The sequence below is a fragment of the Bombina bombina genome, chromosome 1, assembly GCF_027579735.1.
Source record: "Bombina bombina isolate aBomBom1 chromosome 1, aBomBom1.pri, whole genome shotgun sequence".
NCBI lineage: Eukaryota > Metazoa > Chordata > Amphibia > Anura > Bombinatoridae > Bombina > Bombina bombina.
The window spans coordinates 1,427,659,243-1,427,675,919 of record NC_069499.1 but is presented as its reverse complement, the minus strand read 5'-3'; the positions used below and the strand labels follow the sequence as shown (position 1 = coordinate 1,427,675,919).

The following is a 16,677-nucleotide window of genomic DNA, read 5'->3' as shown; positions in this document are numbered from 1 at the left end:
ACCCCGTCTGAAGCAATCAGACCTCACAGGGGATGAAAACCGGGGAACCCGGAGAACGGGTACAGGACTCTCTCGTAATTCCCAGCCCAAAGGGAAGAGAACACCCTTAGCTGGAGGTCAACACCCCCCTTAATTTCTCTAGAACCCAAAGGTCCCAAGGGCAACACTAAGGGAAATGAGTACGAGAACAGAGTCACCCAAAGGAGAGAGTAGAAAGAAAGGCGAGACTCCATAATCCTTTCAGATTAACGTTCCAGAGGACCACAGAAGGATGCAAAGCATTCCGAACCCAGGCAGAAAAACATCCCCTAAGCAAAAAGGTTGGAAAAAGAGACAACACCTCCTATCGCCCCTGATATGGAGACAACTAACGGCCTTCACTTCCTAATTAAGCAGCCAATGCCACAAGAAAAAATGGATGTAGTCCAGAAAGTCTCGAACCAAAGGAAGAGAACCTCTAAAAGGAACAAGTCAGAAAAGGACACTTTCAAATTAGACCATGAAAGGAAAAACCGTAAGAACGGCGGTATGAAGGAAATAAATCCTCCAAATCTCCAACCCACAACAGGAAGGAACACTCTAGTTCCCGGAAAAATTGGAAACGACTGAGCATGTCGCCGCGGATCTCAACGGAGCCCCGGCCCACTAGATTGAAAGGCGAATGAGGACTGAACCAATCCCCCATGCCCCTAAGCAACCACAGACCATCAAGTCCTCTCAGGATGCTAGTTGAAGCTTGTAAAATAAAACAAGTAAACAACACAAATCATATTGTGATCACTAGGCGCCATCACCGGACCAGCCGGACATAAAAAGGCGCCACACGTGTATGAACTAGGCCTCAAAGACAGAAGGATTTGTACCCAGTCAGGGCCATCCTGAAACCAAGGGCCCCAGCACTGTCAAGGCCACATAGAGTCTCCCCCGAGATTGAGGGATAAAGACCAGTCAGACAGAACATAGGACTAGTACGTCCTCACTCTTGAACAAACCTTTGTAAAAGTAAACAGTGCAACCACAAAATTGTGAGTATCAATTCCAGAGAAGAAGGTTCCCGAAGGAAACATCACAACATGAGCTTTCTACCAAATAAAATTATCCTCACCGGATTAAAATAAAAGATAAGGCAACCCGTAGGTTATCGCACAGGAAGAACGGACAGACCCAGAGGACCAGCCCAACAGGGGTCCGAGACTTCCAAGCTCAGAACTGGAAAAGGATATACAAATTACAAAGACTATAAGAAGATTACTTCATCCCCTTACGTCTATGCATGCAAGCCAGTTGAAGATTAAGACTAAAAATCCCCAGACCCATTAAGAGTGGGATCCTTCAGCAACGCCAAAAACGTGCCTCAGTAGAACACGAAGGCGCGGCAGTCTATAACAAAAGGTGCAACATACCTCTGCCAGGACAAAAGAAAACACCGGCCCCAAAGGTTAACCCCCTGAGGCCTCAGGAGCAGTCGCTCCCCCGGAGGGCTGAACTGGATGATAAATAGCATTCAGGTTACCTGCATGCGTAGTAAGAGTTGGTGGTAGGGAACTCGCCTCGTGGGAAATAGAATCCCCAGAGGCCGATGGCTCAGTGGGCACCTGATTCCCCAATCCTGAGGAACAGAACACTCTAAAACGGCATTCGGAACTGATGGGCATGTATCACCTGGGCCAATTCATATTCTTTGCAATAAGTAGAGTCTGAATCAGAGACATCCGTCTCCAAAAAAATCAGAATAATGGACCAATAAGAAAAATCTAAACGGCACCTTACATCCCCAATGGCTGGGGCACTCACCATCTCCAGGGAACCAGACACCAGCGGACCAGTATTTCTCTGTCGCGACACTGTCAGGAATGCGGAAATGGAGAGCCAAAATGTGGCCACGCCCGGTCATAAGGTAAACTGTGCAGTCCATGCAAAAGCGCGCCCGACCGTAAAGGCCACGTCACTAGACATAGGCCGTTATGTTCCAAAATAGCCATGAGCCGAAACAAAACTACACAGTAGCAGACAGAATCACATAAACATGATTATAAACCCCCCCTGTTCAATAACCCCTCCCCCCCCCAGGAGATATTAACCCTTGATTCCTAGATACAAAAAGGAGCCTCACTGAGACCCTATGTTAAAGTTATCCCCGAAATGTTGCAGCCCCTCTCGGATAAACAGTTGTAATTACAATACATCCATGATGAAAATAAAATGAAGCGATCTTACCGGAATCTACGTCATGGAACAGCCCTTCAAGTGTGACAGATAGTAGCGTTGCTTCTCCATGGACTTGAGAGAAAAAAGCAGGCAGCGAAACTCGTCAACGCTAATTGTTTGTGGAGCTGTTAATATGAGTCAGGATGGTTTTGCAGAAAGACTCTCCCTGCATCTCCGGACTCTAACTTTCATCCATGATCTCACTGAGAGGCTGACAGGACTACTTAAAACTCCAGTCCCATGCCGAAGAGTACTACCCTCCATAAGAGACTATCGAAAACTTCTGACACTTCTCTGCCAACCTCCTGGGACGAAAGGCAAAGAATGACTGGGGGATGAGGGAAGTGGGGGAGGTATTTAAGCCTTTGGTTGGAGTGTCTTTGCCTCCTCCTCGTGGCCAGGTTCTAAATTCCCAAAAGTAATGAATGCAGCTGTGGACTCTTTCCATTTATAAAGAAAAGAAAATTTGGGGGTTTCAATGTATATTCCATTTGATACCACTTGAACTTCGTACATAAAGAAGTCTGTAAATGTTCTTACTACATCAATATATTCCTTAGTATCTGAGTTTATTTTAGTGTTTTTAGAAAGCAAATATTTAAACCTTGCTACTATAGTGCTAAATGGTATTTTGTGGCTTAGTACATGCAGAATTGTTACCTTTCCTATTTTACGGTGGTCTCTGTTAATGGCTTCCTCCCGTGCTTTCTGCCAGTCTTTTAGTTGTTTACTATCAGGGAAGGATATGCCATAGACCCTTTGCAGTGCATCTAGTGCGGTATCACCTTTCCAAAAGGATGATGAGTTCTATTATAATATAAGAAAAACAGAATTTATGTTTACCTGATAAATTACTTTCTCCAACGGTGTGTCCGGTCCACGGCGTCATCCTTACTTGTGGGATATTCTCCTCCCCAACAGGAAATGGCAAAGAGCCCAGCAAAGCTGGTCACATGATCCCTCCTAGGCTCCGCCTTCCCCAGTCATTCGACCGACGTAAAGGAGGAATATTTGCATAGGAGAAATCATATGATACCGTGGTGACTGTAGTTAAAGAAAATAAATTATCAGACCTGATTAAAAAACCAGGGCGGGCCGTGGACCGGACACACCGTTGGAGAAAGTAATTTATCAGGTAAACATAAATTCTGTTTTCTCCAACATAGGTGTGTCCGGTCCACGGCGTCATCCTTACTTGTGGGAACCAATACCAAAGCTTTAGGACACGGATGAAGGGAGGGAGCAAATCAGGTCACCTAGATGGAAGGCACCACGGCTTGCAAAACCTTTCTCCCAAAAATAGCCTCAGAAGAAGCAAAAGTATCAAATTTGTAAAATTTAGTAAAAGTGTGCAGTGAAGACCAAGTCGCTGCCTTACATATCTGATCAACAGAAGCCTCGTTCTTGAAGGCCCATGTGGAAGCCACAGCCCTAGTGGAATGAGCTGTGATTCTTTCAGGAGGCTGCCGTCCGGCAGTCTCGTAAGCCAATCTGATGATGCTTTTAAGCCAAAAGGAGAGAGAGGTAGAAGTTGCTTTTTGACCTCTCCTTTTACCAGAATAAACAACAAACAAGGAAGATGTTTGTCTAAAATCCTTTGTAGCATCTAAATAGAATTTTAAAGCACGAACAACATCCAAATTGTGCAACAAACGTTCCTTCTTTGAAACTGGATTCAGACACAAAGAAGGCACGACTATCTCCTGGTTAATGTTTTTGTTAGAAACAACTTTCGGAAGAAAACCAGGTTTAGTACGCAAAACCACCTTATCTGCATGGAACACCAGATAAGGAGGAGAACACTGCAGAGCAGATAATTCTGAAACTCTTCTAGCAGAAGAAATTGCAACCAAAAACAAAACTTTCCAAGATAACTTAATATCAACGGAATGTAAGGGTTCAAACGGAACCCCCTGAAGAACTGAAAGAACTAAATTGAGACTCCAAGGAGGAGTCAAAGGTTTGTAAACAGGCTTGATTCTAACCAGAGCCTGAACAAAGGCTTGAACATCTGGCACAGCTGCCAGCTTTTTGTGAAGTAACACAGATAAGGCAGAAATCTGTCCCTTCAAAGAACTTGCAGATAATCCTTTCTCCAAACCTTCTTGAAGAAAGGATAGAATCCTAGGAATTTTTATCTTGTCCCAAGGGAATCCTTTAGATTCACACCAACAGATATATTTTTTCCATATTTTGTGGTAGATTTTTCTAGTTACAGGCTTTCTGGCCTGAACAAGAGTATCAATGACAGAATCTGAGAACCCTCGCTTTGATAAGATCAAGCGTTCAATCTCCAGGCAGTCAGTTGGAGTGAGACCAGATTCGGATGTTCGAACGGACCTTGAACAAGAAGGTCCCGTCTCAAAGGTAGCTTCCATGGTGGAGCCGATGACATATTCACCAGGTCTGCATACCAAGTCCTGCGTGGCCACGCAGGAGCTATCAAGATCACCGATGCCCTCTCCTGATTGATCCTGGCTACCAGCCTGGGGATGAGAGGAAACGGCGGGAATACATAAGCTAGTTTGAAGGTCCAAGGTGCTACTAGTGCATCTACTAGAGTCGCCTTGGGATCCCTGGATCTGGACCCGTAGCAAGGAACCTTGAAGTTCTGACGAGAGGCCATCAGATCCATGTCTGGAATGCCCCACAACTGAGTAATTTGGGCAAAGATTTCCGGATGGAGTTCCCACTCCCCCGGATGAAATGTCTGACGACTCAGAAAATCCGCTTCCCAATTTTCCACTCCTGGGATGTGGATTGCAGACAAGTGGCAGGAGTGAGTCTCCGCCCATTGAATGATTTTGGTCACTTCTTCCATCGCCAGGGAACTCCTTGTTCCCCCCTGATGGTTGATGTATGCAACAGTCGTCATGTTGTCTGATTGAAACCGTATGAATTTGGCCTTTGCTAGCTGAGGCCAAGCCTTGAGAGCATTGAATATCGCTCTCAGTTCCAGAATATTTATCGGGAGAAGAGATTCTTCCCGAGACCAAAGACCCTGAGCTTTCAGGGGTCCCCAGACCGCGCCCCAGCCCACCAGACTGGCGTCGGTCGTGACAATGACCCACTCTGGTCTGCGGAAGCTCATCCCCTGTGACAGGTTGTCCAGGGACAGCCACCAACGGAGTGAATCTCTGGTCCTCTGATCTACTTGTATCGTCGGAGACAAGTCTGTATAATCCCCATTCCACTGACTGAGCATGCACAGTTGTAATGGTCTTAGATGAATTCGCGCAAAAGGAACTATGTCCATTGCCGCTACCATCAAACCTATTACTTCCATGCACTGCGCTATGGAAGGAAGAGGAACAGAATGAAGTACTTGACAAGAGCTTAGAAGTTTTGATTTTCTGGCCTCTGTCAGAAAAATCCTCATTTCTAAGGAGTCTATTATTGTTCCCAAGAAGGGAACCCTTGTTGACGGAGATAGAGAACTTTTTTCTACGTTCACTTTCCACCCGTGAGATCTGAGAAAGGCCAGGACAATGTCCGTGTGAGCCTTTGCTTGTGGAAGGGACGACGCTTGAATCAGAATGTCGTCCAAGTAAGGTACTACTGCAATGCCCCTTGGTCTTAGCACCGCTAGAAGGGACCCTAGTACCTTTGTGAAAATTCTTGGAGCAGTGGCTAATCCGAACGGAAGTGCCACAAACTGGTAATGCTTGTCCAGGAATGCGAACCTTAGGAACCGATGATGTTCCTTGTGGATAGGAATATGTAGATACGCATCCTTTAAATCCACCGTGGTCATGAATTGACCTTCCTGGATGGAAGGAAGAATTGTTCGAATGGTTTCCATTTTGAACGATGGAACCTTGAGAAACTTGTTTAGGATCTTGAGATCTAAGATTGGTCTGAATGTTCCCTCTTTTTTGGGAACTACGAACAGATTGGAGTAGAACCCCATCCCTTGTTCTCCTAATGGAACAGGATGAATCACTCCCATTTTTAACAGGTCTTCTACACAATGTAAGAATGCCTGTTTTTTTATGTGGTCTGAAGACAATTGAGACCTGTGGAAGCTCCCCTTGGGGGAAGCCCCTTGAATTCCAGAAGATAACCTTGGGAGACTATTTCTAGCGCCCAAGGATCCAGAACATCTCTTGCCCAAGCCTGAGCGAAGAGAGAGAGTCTGCCCCCCACCAGATCCGGTCCCGGATCGGGGGCCAACATCTCATGCTGTCTTGGTAGCAGTGGCAGGTTTCTTGGCCTGCTTTCCTTTGTTCCAGCCTTGCATTGGCCTCCAGGCTGGCTTGGCTTGAGAAGTATTACCCTCTTGCTTAGAGGACGTAGCACTTGGGGCTGGTCCGTTTCTGCGAAAGGGACGAAAATTAGGTTTATTTTTGGCCTTGAAAGACCTATCCTGAGGAAGGGCGTGGCCCTTGCCCCCAGTGATATCAGAAATAATCTCTTTCAAGTCAGGGCCAAACAGCGTTTTCCCCTTGAAAGGAATGTTAAGCAATTTGTTCTTGGAAGACGCATCCGCTGACCAAGATTTTAGCCAAAGCGCTCTGCACGCCACAATAGCAAACCCAGAATTTTTCGCCGCTAATCTAGCCAATTGCAAAGTGGCGTCTAGGGTGAAAGAGTTAGCCAATTTGAGAGCATGAATTCTGTCCAAAATCTCCTCATAAGAAGAATCTTTATTGAGCGCCTTTTCTAGTTCATCGAACCAGAAACACGCTGCTGTAGTGACAGGAACAATGCATGAAATTGGTTGTAGAAGGTAACCTTGCTGAACAAACATCTTTTTAAGCAAACCCTCTAATTTTTTATCCATAGGATCTTTGAAAGCACAACTATCTTCTATGGGTATAGTGGTGCGTTTGTTTAAAGTAGAAACCGCCCCCTCGACCTTGGGGACTGTCTGCCATAAGTCCTTTCTGGGGTCGACCATAGGAAACAATTTCTTAAATATAGGGGGAGGGACGAAAGGTATGCCGGGCCTTTCCCATTCTTTATTTACAATGTCCGCCACCCGCTTGGGTATAGGAAAAGCTTTGGGGGGCCCCGGGACCTCTAGGAACTTGTCCATTTTACATAATTTCTCTGGAATGACCAAATTCTCACAATCATCCAGAGTAGATAACACCTCCTTAAGCAGGGCGCGGAGATGTTCCAATTTAAATTTAAATGTAATCACATCAGGTTCAGCTTGTTGAGAAATTTTCCCTGAATCTGAAATTTCTCCCTCAGACAAAACCTCCCTGGCCCCCTCAGACTGGTGTAGGGGCATTTCAGAACCAATATCATCAGCGTCCTCATGCTCTTCAGTATTTTCTAAAACAGAGCAGTCGCGCTTTCGCTGATAAGTGGGCATTTTGGCTAAAATGTTTTTGATAGAATTATCCATTACAGCCGTTAATTGTTGCATAGTAAGGAGTATTGGCGCACTAGATGTACTAGGGGCCTCCTGTGTGGGCAAGACTGGTGTAGACGAAGGAGGGGATGATGCAGTACCATGCTTACTCCCCTCACTTGAGGAATCATCTTGGGCATCATTTTCTCTAAATTTTGTGTCACATAAATCACATCTATTTAAATGAGAAGGAACCTTGGCTTCCCCACATACAGAACACAGTCTATCTGGTAGTTCAGACATGTTAAACAGGCATAAACTTGATAACAAAGTACAAAAAACAGAATTTATGTTTACCTGATAAATTACTTTCTCCAACGGTGTGTCCGGTCCACGGCGTCATCCTTACTTGTGGGATATTCTCTTCCCCAACAGGAAATGGCAAAGAGCCCAGCAAAGCTGGTCACATGATCCCTCCTAGGCTCCGCCTACCCCAGTCATTCGACCGACGTTAAGGAGGAATATTTGCATAGGAGAAACCATATGGTACCGTGGTGACTGTAGTTAAAGAAAATAAATTATCAGACCTGATTAAAAAAACCAGGGCGGGCCGTGGACCGGACACACCGTTGGAGAAAGTAATTTATCAGGTAAACATAAATTCTGTTTTCTCCAACATAGGTGTGTCCGGTCCACGGCGTCATCCTTACTTGTGGGAACCAATACCAAAGCTTTAGGACACGGATGAAGGGAGGGAGCAAATCAGGTCACCTAAATGGAAGGCACCACGGTTTGCAAAACCTTTCTCCCAAAAATAGCCTCAGAAGAAGCAAAAGTATCAAACTTGTAAAATTTGGTAAAAGTGTGCAGTGAAGACCAAGTCGCTGCCCTACATATCTGATCAACAGAAGCCTCGTTCTTGAAGGCCCATGTGGAAGCCACAGCCCTAGTGGAATGAGCTGTGATTCTTTCGGGAGGCTGCCGTCCGGCAGTCTCGTAAGCCAATCTGATGATGCTTTTAATCCAAAAAGAGAGAGAGGTAGAAGTTGCTTTTTGACCTCTCCTTTTACCGGAATAAACAACAAACAAGGAAGATGTTTGTCTAAAATCCTTTGTAGCATCTAAATAGAATTTTAGAGCGCGAACAACATCCAAATTGTGCAACAAACGTTCCTTCTTTGAAACTGGTTTCGGACACAGAGAAGGTACGATAATCTCCTGGTTAATGTTTTTGTTAGAAACAACTTTTGGAAGAAACCCAGGTTTAGTACGTAAAACCACCTTATCTGCATGGAACACCAGATAAGGAGGAGAACACTGCAGAGCAGATAATTCTGAAACTCTTCTAGCAGAAGAAATTGCAACTAAAAACAAAACTTTCCAAGATAATAACTTAATATCAACGGAATGTAAGGGTTCAAACGGAACCCCCTGAAGAACTGAAAGAACTAAATTGAGACTCCAAGGAGGAGTCAAAGGTTTGTAAACAGGCTTAATTCAAACCAGAGCCTGAACAAAGGCTTGAACATCTGGCACAGCTGCCAGCTTTTTGTGAAGTAACACAGACAAGGCAGAAATCTGTCCCTTCAGGGAACTTGCAGATAATCCTTTTTCCAATCCTTCTTGAAGGAAGGATAGAATCTTAGGAATCTTAACCTTGTCCCAAGGGAATCCTTTAGATTCACACCAACAGATATATTTTTTCCAAATTTTGTGGTAAATCTTTCTAGTTACAGGCTTTCTGGCCTGAACAAGAGTATCGATAACAGAATCTGAGAACCCTCGCTTCGATAAGATCAAGCGTTCAATCTCCAAGCAGTCAGCTGGAGTGAAACCAGGTTCGGATGTTCGAACGGACCCTGAACAAGAAGGTCTCGTCTCAAAGGTAGCTTCCAAGGTGGAGCCGATGACATATTCACCAGATCTGCATACCAAGTCCTGCGTGGCCACGCAGGAGCTATCAAGATCACCGACGCCCTCTCCTGATTGATCCTGGCTACCAGCCTGGGGATGAGAGGAAACGGCGGGAACACATAAGCTAGTTTGAAGGTCCAAGGTGCTACTAGTGCATCCACTAGAGCCGCCTTGGGATCCCTGGATCTGGATCCGTAGCAAGGAACTTTGAAGTTCTGACGAGAGGCCATCAGATCCATGTCTGGAATGCCCCACAGCTGAGTGACTTGGGCAAAGATTTCCGGATGGAGTTCCCACTCCCCCGGATGCAATGTCTGACGACTCAGAAAATCCGCTTCCCAATTTTCCACTCCTGGGATGTGGATAGCGGACAGGTGGCAGGAGTGAGACTCCGCCCATAGAATGATTTTGGTCACTTCTTCCATCGCTAGGGAACTCCTTGTTCCCCCCTGATGGTTGATGTACGCAACAGTTGTCATGTTGTCTGATTGAAACCGTATGAACTTGGCACTCGCTAGCTGAGGCCAAGCCTTGAGAGCATTGAATATCGCTCTCAGTTCCAGAATATTTATCGGTAGAAGAGATTCTTCCCGAGACCAAAGACCCTGAGCTTTCAGGGATCCCCAGACCGCGCCCCAGCCCATCAGACTGGCGTCGGTCGTGACAATGACCCACTCTGGTCTGCGGAATGTCATCCCTTGTGACAGGTTGTCCAGGGACAGCCACCAACGGAGTGAGTCTCTGGTCCTCTGATTTACGTGTATCTTCGGAGACAAGTCTGTATAATCCCCATTCCACTGACTGAGCATGCACAGTTGTAATGGTCTTAGATGAATGCGCGCAAAAGGAACTATGTCCATTGCCGCTACCATCAACCCGATCACTTCCATGCACTGAGCTATGGAAGGAAGAGGAACGGAATGAAGTATCCGACAAGAGTCTAGAAGCTTTGTTTTTCTGGCCTCTGTCAGAAATATCCTTATTTCTAAGGAGTCTATTATTGTTCCCAAGAAGGGAACCCTTGTTGACGGAGATAGAGAACTCTTTTCCACGTTCACTTTCCATCCGTGAGATCTGAGAAAGGCCAGGACTATGTCCGTGTGAGCCTTTGCTTGAGGAAGGGACGACGCATGAATCAGAATGTCGTCCAAGTAAGGTACTACAGCAATGCCCCTTGGTCTTAGCACAGCTAGAAGGGACCCTAGTACCTTTGTGAAAATCCTTGGAGCAGTGGCTAATCCGAAAGGAAGCGCCACAAACTGGTAATGCTTGTCCAGGAATGCGAACCTTAGGAACCGATGATGTTCCTTGTGGATAGGAATATGTAGATACGCATCCTTTAAATCCACCGTGGTCATGAATTGACCTTCCTGGATGGAAGGAAGAATAGTTCGAATGGTTTCCATCTTGAACGATGGAACCTTGAGAAACTTGTTTAAGATCTTGAGATCTAAGATTGGTCTGAACGTTCCCTCTTTTTTGGGAACTATGAACAGATTGGAGTAGAACCCCATCCCTTGTTCTCTTAATGGAACAGGACGAATCACTCCCATTTTTAACAGGTCTTCTACACAATGTAAGAATGCCTGTCTTTTTATGTGGTCTGAAGACAACTGAGACCTGTGGAACCTCCCCCTTGGGGGAAGCCCCTTGAATTCCAGAAGATAACCTTGGGAGACTATTTCTAGCGCCCAAGGATCCAGAACATCTCTTGCCCAAGCCTGAGCGAAGAGAGAGAGTCTGCCCCCCACCAGATCCGGTCCCGGATCGGGGGCCAACATTTCATGCTGTCTTGGTAGCAGTGGCAGGTTTCTTGGCCTGCTTTCCCTTGTTCCAGCCTTGCATTGGTCTCCAAGCTGGCTTGGCTTGAGAAGTATTACCCTCTTGCTTAGAGGACGTAGCACTTTGGGCTGGTCCGTTTCTACGAAAGGGACGAAAATTAGGTTTATTTTTTGCCTTGAAAGGCCGATCCTGAGGAAGGGCGTGGCCCTTACCCCCAGTGATATCAGAGATAATCTCTTTCAAGTCAGGGCCAAACAGCGTTTTCCCCTTGAAAGGAATGTTAAGTAGCTTGTTCTTGGAAGACGCATCAGCCGACCAAGATTTCAACCAAAGCGCTCTGCGCGCCACAATAGCAAACCCAGAATTCTTAGCCGCTAACCTAGCCAATTGCAAAGTGGCGTCTAGGGTAAAAGAATTAGCCAATTTGAGAGCATTGATTCTGTCCATAATCTCCTCATAAGGAGGAGAATCACTATCGACCGCCTTTATCAGCTCATCGAACCAGAAACATGCGGCTGTAGCGACAGGGACAACGCATGAAATTGGTTGTAGAAGGTAACCCTGCTGAACAAACATCTTTTTAAGCAAACCTTCTAATTTTTTATCCATAGGATCTTTGAAAGCACAACTATCCTCTATGGGTATAGTGGTGCGTTTGTTTAAAGTGGAAACCGCTCCCTCGACCTTGGGGACTGTCTGCCATAAGTCCTTTCTGGGGTCGACCATAGGAAACAATTTTTTAAATATGGGGGGAGGGACGAAAGGAATACCGGGCCTTTCCCATTCTTTATTAACAATGTCCGCCACCCGCTTGGGTATAGGAAAAGCTTCTGGGAGCCCCGGCACCTCTAGGAACTTGTCCATTTTACATAGTTTCTCTGGGATGACCAACTTGTCACAATCATCCAGAGTGGATAATACCTCCTTAAGCAGAATGCGGAGATGTTCCAACTTAAATTTAAATGTAATCACATCAGGTTCAGCTTGTTGAGAAATGTTCCCTGAATCAGTAATTTCTCCCTCAGACAAAACCTCCCTGGCCCCATCAGACTGGGTTAGGGGCCCTTCAGAAACATTATTATCAGCGTCGTCATGCTCTTCAGTATCTAAAACAGAGCAGTCGCGCTTACGCTGATAAGTGTTCATTTTGGCTAAAATGTTTTTGACAGAATTATCCATTACAGCCGTTAATTGTTGCATAGTAAGGAGTATTGGCGCGCTAGATGTACTAGGGGCCTCCTGAGTGGGCAAGACTCGTGTAGACGAAGGAGGGAATGATGCAGTACCATGCTTACTCCCCTCACTTGAGGAATCATCTTGGGCATCATTGTCATTGTCACATAAATCACATTTATTTAAATGAATAGGAATTCTGGCTTCCCCACATTCAGAACACAGTCTATCTGGTAGTACAGACATGTTAAACAGGCATAAACTTGATAACAAAGTACAAAAAACGTTTTAAAATAAAACTCTAAGCCATCTCCGTGGAGATGTTGCCTGTACAACGGCAAAGAGAATGACTGGGGTAGGCGGAGCCTAGGAGGGATCATGTGACCAGCTTTGCTGGGCTCTTTGCCATTTCCTGTTGGGGAAGAGAATATCCCACAAGTAAGGATGACGCCGTGGACCGGACACACCTATGTTGGAGAAAACGTTTTAAAATAAAACCGTTACTGTCACTTTAAATTTTAAACTGAACACACTTTATTACTGCAAATGTGAAAAAGTATGAAGGAATTGTTCAAAATTCACCAAAATTTCACCACAGTGTCTTAAAGCCTTAAAAGTATTGCACACCAAATTTGAAAGCTTTAACTCTTAAAATAACGGAACCGGAGCCATTTTTATATTTAACCCCTTTACAGTCCCTGGTATCTGCTTTGCTGAGACCCAACCAAGCCCAAAGGGGAATACGATACCAAATGACGCCTTCAGAAAGTCTTTTCTGTGTATCAGAGCTCCTCACACATGCATCTGCATGTCATGCTTCCTAAAAAAAAGTGCGCAATAGAGGCGCGAAAAACATAATTTATGCTTACCTGATAAATTCCTTTCTTCTGTAGTGTGATCAGTCCACGGGTCATCATTACTTCTGGGGATATTACTCCTCCCCAACAGGAAGTGCAAGAGGATTCACCCAGCAGAGCTGCATATAGCTCCTCCCCTCTACGTCACTCCCAGTCATTCGACCAAGGACCAACGAGAAAGGAAAAGCCAAGGGTGAAGTGGTGACTGGAGTATAAATTAAAAAATATTTACCTGCCTTAAAAACAGGGCGGGCCGTGGACTGATCACACTACAGAAGAAAGGAATTTATCAGGTAAGCATAAATTATGTTTTCTTCTGTTAAGTGTGATCAGTCCACGGGTCATCATTACTTCTGGGATACCAATACCAAAGCAAAAGTACACGGATGACGGGAGGGATAGGCAGGCTCTTTATACAGAAGGAACCACTGCCTGAAGAACCTTTCTCCCAAAAATAGCCTCCGATGAAGCAAAAGTGTCAAATTTGTAAAATTTGGAAAAAGTATGAAGCGAAGACCAAGTTGCAGCCTTGCAAATCTGTTCAACAGAGGCCTCATTCTTGAAGGCCCAAGTGGAGGCCACAGCTCTTGTAGAATGAGCTGTAATTCTTTCAGGAGGCTGCTGTCCAGCAGTCTCATAAGCTAAACGAATTATGCTACGAAGCCAAAAAGAAAGAGAGGTAGCGGAAGCTTTTTGACCTCTCCTCTGCCCAGAGTAAATGACAAACAGAGAAGACGTTTGTCGAAATTCCTTAGTTGCCTGTAAGTAAAATTTTAGAGCACGGACTACATCCAGGTTGTGCAGTAGACGTTCCTTCTTTGAAGAAGGATTTGGGCATAAAGAAGGAACAACAATCTCTTGATTGATATTCCTGTTAGTAACTACCTTAGGTAAGAACCCAGGTTTAGTACGCAGGACTACCTTATCCGGATGAAAAATCAAATAAGGAGAATCACAATGTAAGGCTGATAATTCAGAGACTCTTCGAGCCGAGGAAATAGCCATTAAAAATAGAACTTTCCAAGATAACAACTTTATATCAATGGAATGAAGGGGTTCAAACGGAACGCCCTGTAAAACATTAAGAACAAGGTTTAAACTCCATGGTGGAGCAACAGTTTTAAACACAGGCTTAATCCTGGTCAAAGCCTGACAAAAAGCCTGGACGTCAGGAACTTCTGACAGACGTTTGTGTAACAGAATGGACAGAGCTGAGATCTGTCCCTTTAATGAACTAGCAGATAAAGCCTTTTCTAAACCTTCTTGTAGAAAAGACAATATCCTAGGAATCCTAACCTTACTCCAAGAGTAACCTTTGGATTCACACCAATATAGGTATTTACGCCATATCTTATGGTAAATCTTTCTGGTAACAGGTTTCCTAGCCTGTATTAAGGTATCAATAACTGACTCAGAAAACCCACGTCTTGATAAAATCAAGCGTTCAATTTCCAAGCAGTCAGCTTCAGAGAAGTTAGATTTTGATGTTTGAAGGGACCCTGTATCAGAAGGTCCTGCTTCAGAGGTAGAGACCAAGGTGGACAGGATGACATGTCCACCAGGTCTGCATACCAAGTCCTGCGTGGCCACGCAGGTGCTATTAGAATCACTGATGCTCTCTCTTGTTTGATTCTGGCAATCAATCGAGGAAGCAACGGGAAGGGTGGAAACACGTAAGCCATCCTGAAGTCCCAAGGTGCTGTCAGAGCATCTATCAGGACTGCTCCTGGATCCCTGGATCTGGACCCGTAACGAGGAAGCTTGGCGTTCTGTCGAGACGCCATGAGATCTATCTCTGGTTTGCCCCAACGTCGCAGTATTTGGGCAAAGACCTCCGGATGAAGTTCCCACTCCCCCGGATGAAAAGTCTGACGACTTAAGAAATCCGCCTCCCAGTTCTCCACTCCCGGGATGTGGATTGCTGACAGGTGGCAAGAGTGAGACTCTGCCCAGAGAATTATCTTTGATACTTCCATCATAGCTAGGGAGCTTCTTGTCCCTCCCTGATGGTTGATGTAAGCAACAGTCGTGATGTTGTCCGACTGAAACCTGATGAACCCCCGAGTTGTCAACTGGGCCCAAGCCAGGAGGGCATTGAGAACTGCTCTCAATTCCAGAATGTTTATTGGCAGGAGACTCTCCTCCTGACTCCATTGTCCCTGAGCCTTCAGAGAATTCCAGACGGCACCCCAACCTAGAAGGCTGGCGTCTGTTGTTACAATTGTCCAGTCTGGTCTGCTGAACGGCATCCCCCTGGACAGATGTGGCCGAGAAAGCCACCATAGAAGAGAATTTCTGGTCTCTTGATCCAGATTCAGAGAAGGGGATAAGTCTGAGTAATCCCCATTCCACTGACTTAGCATGCACAGTTGCAGTGGTCTGAGGTGTAAGCGTGCAAAGGGTACTATGTCCATTGCCGCTACCATTAAGCCGATTACCTCCATGCATTGAGCCACTGACGGGTGTTGAATGGAATGTAGGGTGCGGCAAGCACTTTGAAGTCTTGTTAGCCTGTCCTCTGTCAGGTAAATCTTCATTTCTACAGAATCTATAAGAGTCCCCAGGAAGGGAACTCTTGTGAGTGGAACGAGTGAACTCTTCTTTTCGTTCACCTTCCATCCATGTGACCTTAGAAATGCCAGCACTAACTCTGTATGAGACTTGGCAGTTTGAAAGCTTGAAGCTTGTATCAGAATGTCGTCTAGGTATGGAGCTACCGAGATTCCCCGCGGTCTTAGTACCGCCAGAAGAGCACCCAGAACCTTTGTGAAGATTCTTGGAGCTGTAGCCAATCCGAATGGAAGAGCCACAAACTGGTAATGCCTGTCTAGGAAGGCAAACCTTAGGTACCGATAATGATCTTTGTGAATCGGTATGTGAAGGTAAGCATCTTTTAAATCTACAGTGGTCATGTACTGACCCTCTTGGATCATAGGTAAAATTGTCCGAATAGTCTCCATCTTGAACGATGGAACTCTTAGGAATTTGTTTAGGATCTTTAAGTCCAGGATTGGTCTGAAAGTTCCCTCTTTTTTGGGAACCACAAACAGATTTGAGTAAAACCCCTGTCCCTGTTCCGATCGTGGAACTGGATGGATTACTCCCATTAACAAGAGCTCTTGTACGCAGCGTAGAAACGCCTCTTTCTTTGTCTGGATTGTTGACAATCTTGACAGATGAAATCTCTCTCTTGGAGGAGAGTATTTGAAGTCCAGAAGGTATCCCTGAGATATTATCTCTAGCGCCCAGGGATCCTGGACATCTCTTGCCCAAGCCTGGGCGAAGAGAGAAAGTCTGCCCCCCACTAGATCCGATCACGGATCGGGGGCCCTCAATTCATGCTGTTTTAGGGGCAGCAGCAGGTTTCCTGGCCTGCTTGCCCTTGTTCCAGGACTGGTTAGGTTTCCAGCCTTGTCTGTAGCGAGCAACAGCTCCTTCCTG

General features: G+C 45.5%; 1 protein-coding gene across 2 annotated transcripts in view; it reads right to left on the bottom strand.

Moving 5' to 3' along the window:
* The window catches only part of TARS2 (threonyl-tRNA synthetase 2, mitochondrial), a 232,674-nt gene that overhangs the window by 95,306 nt on the left and 120,691 nt on the right, over positions 1-16,677 (bottom strand). Inside the window, exon 9 of one of the 2 annotated variants that reach the window (XM_053705450.1) lies at positions 2,869-3,015. The exons of the other annotated variant lie outside the window; for it this stretch is intronic. Within the exon in view, the coding sequence (XP_053561425.1) occupies positions 2,869-3,015 (147 nt within the window). The remainder of the gene's footprint in view (positions 1-2,868; positions 3,016-16,677) is intronic. 2 annotated transcript variants of the gene reach the window in all.